This window comes from Anopheles bellator, chromosome X (assembly GCF_943735745.2).
Source record: "Anopheles bellator chromosome X, idAnoBellAS_SP24_06.2, whole genome shotgun sequence".
NCBI lineage: Eukaryota > Metazoa > Arthropoda > Insecta > Diptera > Culicidae > Anopheles > Anopheles bellator.
Window position 1 is genome coordinate 6,994,789 of NC_071287.1, and position 18,405 is coordinate 7,013,193.

General features: G+C 52.3%; 1 protein-coding gene across 1 annotated transcript in view; it reads right to left on the bottom strand.

The window, feature by feature from the left end:
* The window catches only part of LOC131213410 (mucin-19-like), a 64,126-nt gene that overhangs the window by 325 nt on the left and 45,396 nt on the right, over positions 1-18,405 (bottom strand). Inside the window, 11 exon segments of the mRNA XM_058207445.1 lie at positions 29-940; positions 1,046-1,172; positions 1,247-1,544; positions 1,842-1,868; positions 2,252-2,697; positions 2,827-2,988; positions 3,046-3,557; positions 3,647-3,798; positions 3,973-4,064; positions 4,419-5,394; positions 5,605-6,294. Of these exon segments, the coding sequence (XP_058063428.1) occupies positions 29-940; positions 1,046-1,172; positions 1,247-1,544; positions 1,842-1,868; positions 2,252-2,697; positions 2,827-2,988; positions 3,046-3,557; positions 3,647-3,798; positions 3,973-4,064; positions 4,419-5,394; positions 5,605-6,294 (4,394 nt within the window).

Here is an 18,405-nt window from a genome sequence, read left to right on the forward strand (position 1 = left end):
CAGGCGGTGGTGATGGGAAGGCAGCGGCGGTTGATGGGGTGGCGGCACCGGGCTAGGCTCCTTGCCCCGATAGTGAACGGCCGTTTGCGCCGCGTACAACAGCGACGCCTTCGCTTCCTCCGCACGGTATGCGTCCATGATCGGGTTCGACATGGGATTGTAGCGGAGCTGATGGTGCAGCGACTCGAACCGATAGTCCCGGAACGGGTCCGGCCCCCAGCTGCCATGCGGGGGCGGAAAGTGTGCCGGCAGCCCCATCGTCGGGGGCAGCATCGTGCGCGATAGGTGGCCGCCCGGTAGCATGTGCGCCGCCGGTAGCCGCCCGGTCATGTACGGGTGGTGCGGCATCATCGACGGGTGGTAGCGGGGTTCGCTGGCAGCGGCCGCTGCGGCGGCCGCCGCCGCCGCGTGGCTTCGCATCAGCAGCTCCGTTTCGTCCTTGCGGGGCTCCTCCTTGATCCGAATGTCCACCAGCTGCTGGTGGTCGGTGGGCGGCCCGGTGCCATTGCGCAGCGGCGACCGGTCCCGTTTGAGCGAAGCCGCCGCCGCCGCCGCCACGGCAACCGCCGCCGCCGCTGCCTTCGATTCGCGCTGCTGCTGGTGCAGTATCCGTTCGCGTTCCATCTCCCGCCGCTCCATCTCGCGCCGCTCCTTCTCCTTCCGCTCGCGCTCCCGTTCCTGTTCGCGCTGTCGCTCCCGCTCCTGCTGCTCCTTGCGCAGCTTCTCCTCGCGCTCGCGCTCCCGCTGTTTCTCGCGCTCCTCGCGCTCACGCCGCTGCCGCTCACGCTCCTCTCGTTCCCGTTGCCGCTCGCGCTCTTCCGCTTCGCGGCGCGCCGTTTCCGCCGCTGCCAGTCCTGGATCCTGCTTGATGGGTAGCCACGAACCGCCACTCGTCGCCTGCCCCGGTTGGTATCCACCGCTCACGCTGCGCGGCATTGCACTGGACACGCGTTCGGTGGATGGGGGGGAGAGCAGAAGAAAAATAAATAGTAAATAACGTGATGCGACCCGGGCCGAGGTTTCGGCGGGAGTCCGGTAGACCTACCTGCGCCAGGGATCATGCAGGGAGCCTGGTATCTGCGAACCCATGGGAAGGTCGCGCGAGAAGGGCGACAGGCCGCTGAACGGGGAGCCCCCATACGGTGATGCGTACCGGCCAAACGGGGATACACCTACAACGAGTGGGACGAATGGTGGTGTGATTAGTCATCGTGTGCTCGTGTGTTCGTGGCTCGCAGCAACTCACCTATATGACTAGCCGGGGAGCTCATGAAGCTCGGGGGCAGCGGGGCGGACTCGTACGGTCCAGGCCGCCCCGGGAGGCCTCCCGGTGGAAAGGTGGCCGACGGCAGATCGTGCGGCCGCACGAGCCCGGCAGCCGCTGCCGCTGCCGCCGCCGCGGACGACGGGTACATGTGCGACGGCGGCCGCAGCATCTCCGACGCCGTCTTTATCGACGCCACCTTGTCCGGGTTCTGCTTCGCCTGGTGGTGGTAGATTTCCCACGCAATTCGCACGTGCATCGCGTTCCATTTTCCCGTTTTCTGTTTCACGACAAAAGACACCATCAATAGAGAATGTAAGAGAGATGAGTGGTGAGTGGAAATAGAGGACAAATAGAGAAAGAAAGAGAGAGAGAGAAAGAAAGAGAAAGAGCGAGAGGGGGGAGTAGCTCAAGCTTATTCGAGCGGACTGAGTTGCAAGTTGTGAACAACAATCTCGGTCTGCCGATAAACGTAGTAAAGGTTGCAAGGATACCGAATGTGGGTGGGTGTGTGAGAAGTTCGTAGGGGTCTCTCTCTTTCTGTGTGTGATCCTCCGGCCCGGCCCATTCTACCTACCTTCTTGCTCGGATCGACCGGAGCCGCCTGGTTGTGTGTGCGTGTGTGTGCGTGTGTGTGGATGTGTGTATGAAAAGGATGACAATTACAGACGAGATGACGATGACGATCGATGCAGATGAAACGATGTGATGCCGATTAGTTGGTGGTTGATGGATGACGATGACGATGATGGTGACCGATGATGATTTCGATTGCGAAGATGGTGGTGATAGTGAGTGAGATGTGAAGAGAAAGATAGATAGAGAAGAGGGAGAGAGGGAGAGAGAGAGAGAGATAACGAAAGCACGTGAGATCAAAATAACGAAAAGAAGCAAACTCAGGCTCAGTGACCGGAAGAAGAAACGAAGCGCAGCGCAGCACGAGGGGTGAGGGGGGAGAGGATTGGTGATGTTGGAATGCATTGGTACGGGGGGGGGGGTCTGGGTGGACGAACATACCTTCGGTACGAAGGACTGTAGGTGACTCGGAGGCACGAACTGGGTCGGGCCGCTGAGCCCGGGGTGTAGCAGACCGGGTGGGTAGCCGGCGTACGCGTTGGGCATACCGCCGAGCCCGGTGCGGTAGAACGGCGAGTCGACGGCCCCGATCTTCGGCACGTCCTTGAAGAGGGGCGGCGGGAAGAGGGCACCGGGGGCGCCGCCCGCCCCGGCCGGCAGCATCGACTGGTGCTGGTGGAGGTGCGTGTGCTGGTGCTGGTGGTGGTGGAGCTCCTGGCGCAGGTAGGGTGGCCCCGGTCCGGGTCCGGGGCCAACCGCTGCCACGGCTGCAGCCGCGGCCGCCGCCGCCGTCAGGCCGCTGCGGTCGAGAAACCGGTTGTCCAGTTCGCGCCGCAGCATGTCCGCTTGGTCAGAAACTGCAAAAGCGTGAAGGATGCTGGGGTCAGAAGAGCTGATCAGGGGGGCGGCTGATGACGAAGACGAAGACGATGATGGTGGTGGTGGTGCTGGTTGCGGTTGCGGTTGCGGTTGCTGCCCTCCTCCACCGAGTGCCGGTGGCCCCCCGCCCATCCCCGGTGTAGTAGATGAGGAGGAGCTGCTCGTACTGGTGGCAGAAGCGAGCGGTGGCACGGGCGGTGTGGCGAAGAGCGACGAGGCGGAAAAGGCCGCCGAAGCCGCGGACACGGTCACCGCCGCCGCCGCCGCAGAGACAGCAGCAACCGACGTCGACGGTGACGGTGCTGTCGGGCGTCTGTTGGCCTCACTGGCGCTGATGATGATGCAGCCGCCGGGTGTACTCATGTTGGCCGCCGCCGCTGGAGAGTGAGCGGCGTGGTGATGGTGCGGATGATGCGGTGGTAGCGCTGGGTGCTGCTGCTGCTGTTGCGGGTGTTGCAAGTGCGACCCTGACCAACACGGTGGCACCCCTCCGCCGACTGAGGACGACATCAGCAAGCCGCCGCCGCCACCGCCGCCGCCACCGCCGCCACCGATGACGCCGCCAATCGCCAGAGTTGTCTTAGGATAGGTGAGACTAGAAGAAACGGCCGACATGGCGGCCGACGAGACGGCGAGCGCTACCGAGTGCGGCAGACCACCGGCGGCGGCAGTGACGAACGTGGGCAGTGGTGCGGGTGACTGACCTCCCCCAGGACCTGGCCCGCCGTGGGCAGGGGGAGCGGCCGACGCAGCCGCCGAACCCAAACCATACGCCGACGCAGCAGCAACAGGTATCGTGGAGCCGGGCGTCGAGCGGGATAAACTACTTACGTTACTACTACAAAGACAGAGAGACAGAGAGAGAGAGAGAGATGTCAGAATGGTTGACTCGCAGGCGCAACATAAAAGAGCATAAAAAAAGCCTACCTATAGCTATCTCGTTCCCGGTTCGGACTGTGACCGCGGGGCGAGTGTGGACGTGAGGAGACGGCTATGCTGACACCACCACCGCCGCCGCCGCCGCTACTACAGCTGCTGCTGCTGCTGCTGCTGCTACTGCTGCTGCTACTGCTGCTGCTGCTGCTGCTACTACTGCTACTGCTGCTGCTGATGATGGTGGTGGTGGTGCTGCTGCTGCCGTTAGCGGCCGGGGCCGCCGATGTCAGGTGTGAGGAAGGAGCGTGGTGTTGCTGCGACGGATGGCTACCACTAATACTGCTGCTGCTGTTGCTGCTGCTGCCCCCACCGCCCACCAGGTGGTGTTGGTGATGGGGATGGTGGTGTTGTGGGTGCAGTCCCGGTGACCCACCGGGGCCCAGCGCGTGCGGGTGGTGAGGCGCCATCCCTAGCGGCGGCGGAGGCGGCCCGGGTCCGGGTCCAGGGACACCGTGGGTCAGAGGCTGCTGTGCGCCGGCGGCGAGGGCACCGAGCGGATTCATCGCCGACGGGTGGCACCCGAGCGCCAGGTGGTGGTGATGGTGGTGGTGCATCTGATGATGGTGTTGCGGGAGCGGAGGTGGTGGCACTGATCCTCCGCCACCGCCGCTTCCGGGAAGCGATGCTTGCGACGGTGGTGGCGGAGGCGGCGGTGGAGGCGGTGGCGGCGGTGGTGGTGGTGGCGGTGGTGGAGGCGGTGGCGGGGGAGGTGGTGGTGGTGGCTGGTGTTGCGATCCGGGTGGTGGCGGCTCGGCAGACGAACGCCCGCTTCCGCCGGTCGTCGCCGCCGCCGCCGCCAGAGCATGGAGAGCGCCGCTGGTGGAGGGCGGCGGTGGGGGCGCCGCCGTGCTGGACACGATCGTGACGGAACCGGATGACGACGATGACAGCGAGGATGACGACGAGGACGAGGACGAGGAGCTATTACTGGAGCTCGGGGTAATGGGCCGTATCTTCGGCTGAGATGCGTTGGCCCCCGCCGTCGCTGCGCCGGCGGCGGACACGGTGATGAGGGGAGACGATGACGATGACGTCGACGTCGAGGGATCGCTGCTACGGGGAAGGCCGCCACTGCTGGAACCCCCATGCGGCGGCGGCGGCCCGTTGTTCGTTGGAGCCGCCGTAGTCGCTGCCGCCGCCGCCGCCGCCGCCGCTGCCGCCGATAGTCCACCCGGTTGCGGCTGCAACCGGGTCGGGTCCATTAGGCTGAGCCCCATCAGCGTGTGGGGGTGGTGGGGAGGCATGGGCGCCAGGGCGGGATGCATGCGAGGCGATAGATTCGGCGAGGTGACGACCGACGGGGGCAGGTAGGGGTTGTGCTGGAAGCTGGCGTACGGCGAGTAGAGCGGGTAGCTGGGGTAGGCGCGATGGTGGTAGTGGGGTGGCAGGCTGCCCAGCCCGTTGGCCATCATCAGCGACGGGTGGCCGACTGCGGCCGCTGCCGCCGCCGCAGCCGCCGCCGCCGCCGCTGCATGGCTACCGTTTAGTAGCGTAGCGGCCGCCGCCGCCGCTGCCGCCGACGCCGACGACACTGACGGCACGGCCGGGCTGCTGTTGCTGCGTAACCGTTCGGCAGAGGACGCGGATCCATCGAGAAGGGTGGTGGTGATGGAATCGCCCGGGGTGCTCCTGCCAGCCGCCGCCGCCGGAGTGGCGGCCGCTGACGAGGTTGGCGGCAGGAAGGATAGCGGCGCGGCACTGCCGTTTGAGCCGCCCGCCGACTGCTGCTGCTGCTGCTGCTGATGATGATGGTGATGATGAGGAGCAGGAGGATGTTGATGATGTTGGGGGTGCTGCTGCTGCTGCTGGTGGTGGTGGTGGTGGTGATGGTGGTGGGGATGGTGATGGCCGCCGCCCACCACCACGCCGCTGCTACTTGTTGGTCCTAAACTATTCGAGACGCTCACCGCCAGGACACCACCACCACCGCTACTGCTGGCCGCCGCCGCCTTCGAGGACGACGATGCCGCCGGTGGCTGGGGCGACGTATTGGCAGGCGGATATGGGTTGGCGCTTGACGACGACGACGACGACGACGGCGGCTGCTGCTGCTGCTTTGGGGTGTTGCTGCTCCCCGTCACCGGGGACGACGCCATCGGCTGCGCTGGCGACTGTGGTGAGCTGCCCGTGGACGGCGCCGCCGCCGCCGCCGTCCCTCCTGGCTGCTGATGGAGGTGCTTCGGCATGGTGCTGGTGGGGCTGCTACAGCTGCTGGTGGTGTTGGTTGACACGGTGAGTCCCCCCGCCGTCGTTATGATGCTCGGTGGACCGCCATTCCCAGCACTAATGCAGCTGCTGCTGCCGCTGCCCCCGCCACCCACCTCCGTCGTCACGGTAGGTATCTTCGCCGAGGCCGTCGGCAGCAGGGGTTTATTGCTTGTGCCGCCGCCGCCAGCCGCCGTGTGCGGCGATGGGGGCGGCTGTGGAGGTTGCTGTTGCTGATGCTGATGCTGTTGTTGTTGGGCGGCCGTCGGCGACCCGTGCCGTTGCAGCGGCGGCGGTTGCTGCTTCTGTGGCGACGACGCGATGGCTGCCGCTGCCGGATGGCCACTACCGTCGCCGACGACGCCGCCGACGCCGATGCCACCACCAAGCGACGTTAAATGTGTAGCAGTACTGCTCAGTGGTCCGTTTGATACCTAGTTGTGAAGGAAAGCAAAGAGAAAGCGAGAGAAAGAGAGAGGGATGAGTGTGATGAACCATTATTTGGGATCCTTTATTGACATTCGTCAATCTTCTGGTATAGCCATGACCGCCGACCGACCGACCGACCCAACCCCAATGCAATTCTATCGATGGTTCCTCTGTGTGTGATCTTTTCCACGATAATAGACTTTATTATTTAGTATGGCCTTCCTAAATTTAGTATACACTTCCCAGGAGGCTCCTATTTATAAATTCTATCCCTGAAGTGAAAAATAAGTGAGTTCAAAATACGATTCCGCAGCTGCTATGACGTCGTCGTTTGGTGAAAACCGCTATTTGTGCTTAATTTGTTTTGGGTTTGTCAACAGATGGAAGTCGCTCAGCGGCCAAATCTGCTGAAGGGCCCAATTATGAAACTCGAATCGAGAAGACGAACGTTCATACGAGTTCATTTTGCTATCGCGGCAGTCGATCGACTTTCCGTACGGAAAGGATGAACTTTCCGTAAAGGGAGCTTTCAACTGGATGAACTGTTTTGTCGAACGATTGACTTATCACCGCATTATCAAACTCGAATGAATTGTCGTATTCGACAATCCGGCTTCCGTCAACTTGTTGCTGCGGAAAGAGCAGCTCTGTTAGGATGTTTTTGATTTTATCAATTAGTTTGTATTGTTTATGCTCCGCAGGGATAGCTAGGTAGGCCGAAAGGATACTGGTGGTTTTTTTTCATTAATGTGGTAGTTAATTACCCCGTAAAGAAACTAATTAGTTCGGAAGAAAGAAGGGCAAGAGTAGGTAAGTGTTTTGTATTCCTGTGGTTACCGCAGTCCCGAATAGGCCGGAAAGATACGGGTAATTTTTTTTAAATCATGTTGCTACAGCAGTTGCAAATAGGGCGCAGAGATACGGGTAAGTTTGTTTCTATTCCGGAAAGTAGTAGGGTCAAAAACATTTCCCTTGAGATGCGAAAATTTTTCTTGAACCCACAGCAACATTATTCCATGAAAGAAAAATCGATTGATTATTTTCGATTTTGGGCACACTTACCCTGATGATAAAAAATTCAGTGGGTCGGATTTACATCGCAATATTTTGTAATGAATCGTTATATTTTCAGTTTCTTTGCTATCACTGTCGCTATCGAAAACGTAATACGCGGAAATCATCTTAAAATTTCAGAAATGTAAAAGCAAGAATCGTACGCCCATCTGAACTGCTATCTGTGTATGTGTAGCTGTGTGTGCAATGTTTACAAAAATGCACCAGAATGGCAGTTCGTACTCGAAAAGCTTGACAAACTTTCACATTTAAGCTTTTTAGCACATTTTAGCACATTTAGCACTCGGAGCTTCTCGAATCGAAAACCGTGATACCGACCATCGAGTTCGACAAACGAGTACGAGAAGTTCACTCGAATCCGCCGTGCGAGTTTCATAATAGGTGGTGGAATACGGTGGCTACCAATTCGAACTCTAGTTCAAGGATTTTTGTCATTTTCAAAATGCTCTTCTAATAAGGGTGCATTGTCAGGGTGATGAAAAAGGATGTTTTTCTTCCGGGTTTCCAGGATAAAACCGGGTTTTTTTTCACGAATTTTCTCTTCCAACTTGTTTAAAATGTTATAACAATTAATCAAAATATATTGTTTTTCCACTTTGCAAATAATCTTTTACATCTACTTTAGGCAACATCATTTAATAACATCTTTTTAGGCCGAATATCTGGACGAACTCGTTTCGGAACTGGAACCGAAGTTAGTGATGATTCGATGCACAAAATCTACTTTATCCTATCGAAAACACTCCAAAAATGTTGACGAGAAAGTTGCTTTCGAATGCGTTTTCTTCTATTTTTATTAGCGAATGCGGCACCCATTTTGCAAACAGCTTTTTGAAACCCAATACTTCAGTCAAAATATTGGTTATACTGCTCAATAAGATGGCTAGGCCTTATACTAAATCTATATAAGTGATTCGACGATTTTCCAATACGATATCCTGATTCTATTTACGATTTCAGTTGTTGTGTCTGTTTTTTGACGGTTTTGACATGAATCGTCTTGTAGGCTACTACGACCGTGTTTAAACTCAGAAACCCCCCTTTTAACCAACTAAATAAAGGTGCAGAGTACCTTCGCTAATCTCCTTTGCGTTTAAACTTTCCAAAAATAAAAATTCAATAGATGGACGATATTTGATTTTAGCTGTTGTAAAAAATACTGTGACTCGTCGATACTAAATAAGCTTGTAAAAGAAAAAAGACCGATTGTAATGAAACTTCACAAACGTTCATTTGAAGAGTGCGGCAATATAAAAAAAAACATATTGGACTTTGTTGTCGAGGCTCCGAATTTAATGAGCAGCCTAGTGGTTGTGTCACTTCGAGGAAACGGCACTGGATATCGTGTTCAATCGCGCTGAGGGTCTGACAAAAAAAATCGAATACTGTTCGTATTTTCATCTTATCGAATCGATTTAAATTATGAAAAGCTACCTTCAAAATGGTAACCAATTATACAACAAAAGGGTGACGTATTCGTACATGAATCGGATCGCATCGGAAACGTCTTAAATGATGTTTTTAAATTCGCGTAAAAATAATTGATTTATTTTTGACCAACCCAGTGTTAATTAGCTTCAAAATGGATGCATTTTACGCCTGGTTACGGGCAGGGAGCCCGGAACGTGCGCTGCCACACAAACGCCGCGTGGCAAATAGGGACCTCCACGGTGAAATATAATCGATTACTTAACATAATTACACGGCGAATGGTTGATCCGTACATGGATTAAGCACGAGAGCCTACCACCCCTAGCCATTGCCCACTGCGCCCGCTGAGCACGCTGCGATCTGGGAGATGGTGGAGCCGTTCGCGGTGCCGACATATTTCACATACTACTTGACACATTACTTTGACAAGCTTCGTCGCTCGTCAGAGGAGCAAATGTCCATTCACGTCGTTGAAATCCATCGCCAGAGACGTGGGAAACCCACACCTATCTAGCAGTGCAGCAGAGGTAACGGTCGGAGGCGGCACGGCACAACGCAGGAACGTGGTCGTGTGGTTAGAGCCCCAATTTAAAAGACGCATTTGAATAATTGTGATATTAATTTCCATGCAAATGGCCACTCTCCGTGATGTGATGTGTGGCTGATTTATTAACACCTACTCTCTTCTCTCCCTTTCTATCAAAAGTTTACCGTTTAGCCGCCAAAAAGTTAGGTCGCCTTGGTTATCGGAGGGTACGGTTCAACACACAACACAGCCAAAGAGAGCATCCTATTGGGTGCCGCTTTCGCACATCCCATATCTGTGTAGAAGGGGAAGACAGCAAAAGCCACATCGTCGGGCTGCTACTGGTCTCGTAACGAACCATTAGCGAGATCATTATCTTGACCGCACTGGGTACGACGAGAACGAGGCGTTGTTAGTAGTGGAGCTACCGACGGATCAGGTAGTGTAGTGTCTTGCCGCCACACAAAACCACACAGTGGAGTGTCTCGTGTCACTGGCAATCGTGTCAATCGGCATTTCCGTCGGAGAGGGAGTCGATCTAGCTGAACAAGGACTGCGATGATTACAGGTAACACCTTCTCCTCCAAGGTGTATCAGCCAAGATCTGAATCAATCCGCTTTCTTCCGGTCGCTGTACCTAGAGCGGTGGTAATTTGCACCTCTCGCCGCGTGCTCGGACGTGAATCGGACTCTCCTTGGTTCGCACACTGAGTGTTTGGCAACGTGTAGTACGACCAGCGGAGCTGCTCTCTAGGACACGTGAAGTTCCATTGCAATCGGTCTCTCAATTTTTTTACAAACCCTTTAGTATCGACATGTCACAGTATTTTTTACAATGCAAAAAACCAAGCATCGTTGAGTGATTGAATTTTTATTTTTGGAAGGTTCAAAAGCAAAGGAAAATTATGAACGAATGTTGAAAGTGTATAAGGACTATTCACCTTTAATTTGAGGGGTAAAAGGGGTGTTTTACTGAGTTTAATGTCAAAATCTATCTACGATCTATATACCAAAAACGTTAAAAAAGTAAACACAACACCTGAAATCGTACAAAAAATACAGAATGTCGTATTGGAAAATGGTCGAACCAGAGATTTAGTATAAAGCCTAGCCATCTCATTGAGCAGTTTAACCAATGTTTTGACTGATGTTTTGGGTTCCTAAAAGTTGTTTGCAAAATGGATGCAGCATTCGCTAAAAATGCATTTGAATGCATCTTTCTTGACAACATTTAAAGCGTTTTCGATACGATACAATGGATTTTGTGCATTGAATCATCACTGTGGATCAGCCTTGGGCCTATCACTATTTTTTTTCTTTTGTATTATGGAGACTTTGAGCTGCAATAGCCTAACATTCGGCTCTTAGCGGGTCTATCACTATGATCCTGAAACAAAACAAGAGGCTAAGGAGTTGTGTCAACCGTTTTCTTCGGTTCCGAAACGAGTTCGTCTAGAAATTGCTTAAAAAGATGTTAGCATCAGTGTTGTTCGATGCGAATGGAATTTTCTTAGCTACCGTTTTCTTATTGCTGTGTATTTTCTTAGAATTACTTGCAAAATGGTAAAACAATAAATTTCGATTATTGTTGTAACCTTTAAGACCTACTAAATGTGAAAATTTGAGAAAAAAGACTCGATTTGCAGAAGAAAAACATCCTTTTTCATCAGAGCAATGCACCCTTACAAAAGAGCATTTTGAAAATGGCAAAAATCCATGAATAAAAGTTCGAATTGTTTAGATATCCACCGTATTCGACAGATTTTTCCCCTAGCGACTTCCATCTGTTTTCAAACCAAAAAAAATCATGCGCGGAACGGGTTTTCCATTAAATGATGACGTCATAACAGATGTAAAAAATACTGTGACAGGTCGATACTAAATGGCTTGTAAAAAATAGTAAGTGACCGTTTGAAAGGAAACTTCACATACGTTCATATGAAGAGTGTACCAATATGACAGAAAAAGAATTAGGCTCGCTCCTTGTTATCAAGGCTCCGAACATAATGAACAACCCAGTATTTGCCAAAATTGCAGCAGGACACAACAGTAACGCAGTGACTTATGCCGAGAATCAAACACACAGTGTTAAGGGCGAGAGAGCACCGCCACCACTCTGAGATGGCTCTACTGACCAATGTAAAAACCAAGCGAAATGTAGGTGTCTCTCGTCGTCACACACGCGGTGTTTCAACCATCGAACCCCACGGTCGCCGGCATCGGGGGTCGGCGGGACCCAAAAGATACGTGATGTGAAAGCTACCCATGCCCATGTCGGGGGGCCAACGTGGACGAATAAGGGCGGGACAGTAGCCCGTTCCTTGGACCGCCACCGACGACGACGACGTCGATACCATACATAGAGAGAGAGAGAGAGAGAGAGAGAAGGTGTGCGTGGTGTAGGTGCCAACGAAACCATACCGAGCGAGTAAAGGAGAGCGCCTCACGGACGGACGTCGCAGCTTTGCTATAGTTGGACCCTCAATTATCCGGATGAAACCATCGGGGCGACCGGCAAGCAAAAAAGTTCCCGACCCGGGTTCCCGTAGCCTATATGTAGCATAGAACCTGTTTGCTGTGCCCCCGCTGTTGTTGGCATGCTCTACGTGGGCCGCGTATCCCTATACCCGGAGCGCGCGCGGCTTCTCCTATATGTTTTGACACAATCCACGGTTTCGCGAATGCCTGGCATCTAGTTTGGTCCTCCAACAAGGCTGCATCCGCAAAAGATCGTTCCGTAAGTGATCGAGACCGTTTCTCCGACGATGTGCACGGCGCACCGTCCTTGGACTCTCTTTTGGACCACGGGTGCAGGCCGTCATTGTGCAGCGCACATTTTATCCACGTTCGTCGGGTCCCCGCCGCGGTAAACACCAGCCGGACAACAGCGGGCTCTCTGTGCGATCGTTATTGATTGAATATTCATTCGTTCGCCAAATCGCTGTAAAAAGTGCAGGACCAAATACGTCCTATCCAAGATCACACACCTTATGTTCTGGGTGCGCTCCCATCCAGAAGGTTCTAATGTTCATGGTTGTTTGCGAGGTCCCGCCGCGTTGGTTAACCCTTGTTGAAAGGGCGCGCACGTGTACAATTGGCAACGAGAAGCGAGCGAGTAGTAGGGAGTTCCATCTACTCGGGAGCGCCAAGAAACGAACGGCAAACGCACGCACGCATACGCATGTATTCTGTAGTGGATCCTGGAACATAAACCGAATCTGGTTTTCTTTACAGTATAGAGATCTCTGGCACGTGCGCCCAAGTCTACTAGGTTGTGTATTAAGTTTTGCAGGTCGATACCAGAGGGCGCTGTTACGAGCCTAATTGTTTTTGCTATCTTGCTACACTCTCCATATGAACGTATGTGAAGTTTCATTTCAATCGGTCACTTAATTTTCATTTTACAAGCCTTTTCCAGTATTTTTTACAACGGAAAAAATCAAGTATCGTGCAGTGGTTGACTTTTTATTTTTGGAAGGTTTAAAAGCAAAAGCAAAGCAAAGGTTAAAAGGGGGGTTTCTGAGTTCAAATGTGATTGTAGTAGCCTTCAAGACGATTCATGTCAAAAACGTCAAAAAAACAGACACAACACCTGAAATCGTAGAAAAATTCAGGATATCGTGTTGGAAAATGGTCGCATCACTTACAGAGATTTAGTATGAGGCCTAGCCATCTCATTGAGGAGTATAACCAATATTTTGACTGAAGTTTTGGGTTCCCAAAAGCTGTTTGCAAAATGGGTGCCTTATTCGCTAAAAGCGCATTCGAACGCATCTTTCTTGACAACATTTAAGACGTTTTCGATAGGATAAAGTGGATTTTGTGCATCGAATCATCACTATGGGTGAGACTTGGGTCTATCACCATGATCCTGAAACAAAACAAGAGGCTAAGGAGTTGTGTGAACCTCTTTCTTCGGTCCCGGAACGAGTCCGTCCAGATATTGCCTAAAACGAAGTTAGCATACCAAGTTAAGTAAGTTAGTTTAAGTTTCAGTTAGTTAGTAAATTTGCTGGGATGCGAATGGAATTTTCATACCGGATTACTGGCAAACTGGTAAAACAATAAATTTCGTTTATTGTTGTGACCTTTAAGACCTACTAAAAGTGAAAATTCGTGAAAAAAAGACTACATTTGCCGGAAAAAACCATACTTTCTCATCAGAGCAATGCACCCTCTGTCAAAAGAGCATTTGAGCATGATGGCAAAAATCTATGAATTATAGTTCAAATTGTTTGAGTATCCACCGTATTCACTACGATTTGGCCCCTGACGACTTCAATCTGTTTTCAAACTAAAAAAAATCAAGCGTGAAAAGCGTTTTCCATCAAATGAAAACGTTACAACAGCTGTAAAAAGATCCTGCGACACGTCGATACTATATGCTTTGTAAAAAAAAACTAAGAGACCGATTGAAATGAATCTTCACATACGTTCATGTGAAGAGTGTACCAATATACAAAACAAAAGTTAGGCTTGTAGTAGCGCCCTCTGGTGTCGACCCGCAAAACTTACTACACAACATAGTATCCAAGAGAACGAACTTTGCCTTGCGTCCGGTCGTGTGAAAGCGGGCCAGGGAGTACTGCAATCCTACTCGGTGGGCCACTTCTCCAATTTCAGACCAAGGTGCCCACATCCGCGGTAGTAGTAAGTGATGGGCGCCACCGTTAGAACGATTAGGGTGTGGATCCTGCTTCGGAACTGGAACCCCAGCTCAAACCCTCGTTTCTGTTGGTTGTCCACAACAACTCGCCGGACGCTGGGACGATCCTGCGTCCGTGTGTCCATCCACAGTAGAGTCCAAAAACCACTCAAGCCTAGGAGTACCTGACAAGGCGAAGGCACAGTCAGAAGAGGCACGGGAGCTAAACGGCTTGTGGACGGCCACCGAGAATACCGATAACCCAGGAAACGCACCGGAGCAACCAAACACACCTGCACACGCGTAGCAAACACGTCATTTCGTGCGCCGTCCCCGTTCGGGTACAGGACTCACCCCGGGCCGCAATCTATAGCGCTTCAACATTCGCGTTGCGCGGGAGTGTGCCGCTCGTGGCCTCGACGACCGCCACGGTCGTTGCCAAGGTATGCGCAGCAGGAGGCGCGCTAGGGAACGGTTGCTGTCGACAACGTCGGCGCGGATCTTCTCTCCGCGGGATGCCGTGTTTTCATTAGTTTTTACGCCACACGATTGGTCGGGATCGGTGGGACCACTCCAGAACGCAGAGCCACGGCAACGGTGGAAAATGAAGTGCGTGTGCGAAAAAGGATGTTTTCGGTGAACGCCGAGGAAGACAAAGCCTACAAGTAGAGAACATATTTTCCAACCATATCTCACGCGCTGCACACAGAGCTCGACACTCGATAAGCCACTCTCCTACTGCACAGTCCGCTCTCTCTCTCTCTTTCTCTCGGGTGGTGGTTCTCGGGAGATCGTCCGCCATCCATAGCTCGTCCTCCGAAGCTAGTGCACGCAAAGTGCTCGAAAATCACTGCAAACGGGCCGAGGACTCTCTGGCCCCGCGTACAGTACGTTCTGAGCGATTGAAGAGGCGCTGCTGATGACCCCTGCCGTGTGGACACCAGGAGCATCGATGCTATGAGGTGTGTGTTCAAAAAGTTCTGATAATTGTGTAGTTACTCGGACTACGTATGTTCGATTTATATCGTTATGGTGACAAGTTCGGTCATTTGGAATAATTTGGACATGTTTTGGTTCATCTTCGATTTTCGTCACCATAGGTGAGCGACGGTAGTAGCACATAGCGCTAAGAAAAATCAAAAATCGAACAAACGTAGCCCGCGTAAATACAAAATTATCGAAACTTTTTTAATACGAGGTGTGTTGTTGTTATTATCATTTAAGAGATTTCGAACTCGAAACTTCTTCTTCGTTGCCATACGGGGCGGGTTTACTATTGTGGCCAAAAACCAACCGAAATAACTCAAGCACTTTGGTTATTCACCCTTTTAAATTCATTTCTTCTAATTTCTCCATTTCAAAGTGATGCAAAAACATTACCGTTGTGACGCACAAATAATGGTCACTCAAAATGGATCCTCTTTCGATATTCCCCACAAGCTCATCAAGGGCTGGGGAAACGTCAATAAACGATATTTCATTGATTCAGTTAATATTCAGACATTGATTTCAGTCAATAAACGAACTACTAATTCATTGATTTTTTACGTGTAGGAGCATTTTGTATCACTTATAAACTTTTGTTTTCGATAGAGAAGCTGGACCACCGAAAGGTCTTCTGCAACATATTTTCATCATCCTTTTTATCAGCAGATTTTTGATTCCGAAGCATGAAGTTGGCAAAATTTAATGGAACTGTGTTTCTAACGTTCATGAAAATCGCAGAATTCACCTTTAACGTCTGTTTACAAAAGGGGGACCGTGTATCGCAAAAACACATCTTCCAATACTATTATAGTATTTTGACGTATAATTTGACACATAATTTTGGTGACAGTGTTGCCAACTTAAAGAAATAAAAACACAAACAAACTAACAAACCGAATTTCCGTTACTTTTTGGCCACAGTGTTAAATAATGGTGTGTGATATCATCACACTCACTAACCGAACGGAAAAAGCGTTCTTCGCCAGGAGAGTCCAGGTGAACATCACACCGTTACCCATCTCCCACGAGAGCCCCCCCCCCAAAACAAATCCACCGAACCACGAACCATCCAATCTCGCGTCGGTCCCTGCACGACGTCCCCGTGTGAGCTGGTGGCGATGGCTCCTCACTCAGAGGCTCAGCAGCAGCAAGTTTGCCCAAAAAAAAGGACCAAACAAACCCCCCGCGTGTGCGCGCCGCCCCCGAGGCGAGACAAGAAGCCAGTGGACACTCGGCAACCGTCTGTCGGCTCCGTGCGCTCTGATATTCCGCCATTATACCACCCAACACTATTATCTTGTATTCGTTCGTCCCACATAGCGCCGAGGAGCGACTGTACACGGTGAACCTGTGGCCCTTTTCCCATCCTGAGCAGAGAGCATTGTGTGTGTGTCTGTGTGTGTTTGATTGAATTTTGAAACACACTTCATGCGCTCCGTCTGGCGGCGACGACGACGAGTTTGGGCAACAAACTGGTCGGTCGGTCGGTGTGCGTGTCCTGGTCTCCTCCTCCTGGACTCCGCTTTCGACTCTAGAGATTCTGGAGGATGCAGAGCCATTGGTCTGGTAGCGGGTCTGGGTATGGAAAAATAAACCACTGAGCAGAGCATCATGCTGCTGCACGCTGGTAAACCTTTGCTGTCTCCGACCAAAGCAGAAGGAGGACCCGGAGGAGGACTGGATATTGCCCGTTTCGGAAAACCGTCAATTGCCGATCCCCCACCGAGCTGGACGCTTTTCTACGTCCGGAAACAGCGCGTACCCCGCGTGTCATCTCGCCCCGACATCCACACAACAAACTAGAGAGAGCTCGTCTGATCGTCCTCTGCAGCGCAGGCACGCGCGCGCTGGTGACTTTTCGGCCCGGTCAACATAAAAAAAAACAAGTCCGTTCCGGGAACGTTCTGCAACATTTTCCAACACAAAATTTCACAGAGATAGAGAGCGAGAGATGTTGGAGTTGGCAAAAAAACAGCGGTGTTGCTCGGTTGTTGGTCTAGGGATGTCGGAGGACCGTCGTCCCCGATAACTCGCCATCGCCTTTGGGTCCACCACCAAAGGGAAGAAGCGCCCTAGGAGCGCCGCCGCTTCCGGTCGGTCGTCGTGGTCTCTTGGTGGCGCTCATAAAGGCTACACACGGGGGTGAATCGCCAATTCGCCAAAACTTTCGCCTCCCCCACACACACAGTCTGCCTGGATTTTTTTGCTGGTTTTTTTGCCAGATTATCTCTTCAGCGGTCCTTGTCGTTCGAGACGCTTCTTCCAGCGGCGCAGCAAACGGTGTGTCGTGTGTTTTGTGGGCGAAGAGAACCGTAAAAAGGCTTATAGTCTCTAGAGCACATATACATCTCTCACCACGAAGGAGAGCTCACCGTTTGGGCTACCCCCCAGCAGTAGAGTTCCAGTCTCAATGTCCTGGAGCAGTGCCAGGGAGGACTGGATTTGTTTCTCCCTCTTTCGCGCTGGTGGATCAATCACAACGAGGAGAGCACGGGAGGGTCTTCCTGTGCCATATCCAATCTGGAGTGTGTACCACCAATTTTTTTTCAATTCCGTGGACTTGGAGATCGTCGTTGTGATACTTGACGTGACACTCCAGAATCATCGAGGAGGTCAACAATGCCACACTTTCACAGAACCAGGCTACCCGCCTCGGGGTCGGAGTCTCCAAAACGGAAGATATCGACACCAACTCTAGCCTACTATTAGCAAGCTAACGTCCACCTTCCACAACAACAGCAGTAGTTAAATGTAATTCTGACTGATAATGCTGCAGAGGGTCCAGACCGGACATACCACCCTGCGGTCTGCACTGTACGCAAACACAAACCAATTAGACAACATCCCTACAGCTGCAGCTGCCCCGTGGTCCCGCAGGCCAAGGAGTGGTCGGAAAGCGATCCACATATCAATATGGACGGGGGGGTATAATCTCGCAAAATAGTTCACGGCAGAATGTGAGAGAATAACAATTTGAGTCCATTATACACCGCCGCTTGCCAGCACCAAAGTTTGGCTAAGTAGCCCCCTCCCCAGCACCAGCGTAATAATGTATTCACCGCCGCGCTAGTCATCCTAAGCTTCCCCCAGGTTACTCGAAAGGAAGTCCAGTAGTTCCAGCAGACCAACTCTGAAACCGTGGCGGTCTGCGGGAGTCTGGAGGTGGTGTTGCAGCCCAAGTAAGCAGCAGACCGTATCATCCTAGATCAAGCACACACAGCCACTCGCGACACAACTAGCGTGGTGTTGAGTATCGTCCGTAGTCTCGTCGTACTCGGCCGGCCTCATCATTGATAGCAAGGTGTTTTCGCCTAAACCCCGACCGGATCTCAGCCGAGCAGCTTGCTGGGGTTGCAGCAGCAAGCAGGGTTTTGCGGAAAGCTATCGGGAATAGAGTCACAACTCTGTGTGTGTGTGTGTGTGTGTGTGTGTGTGTGTGTGTGTGTGTGTGTG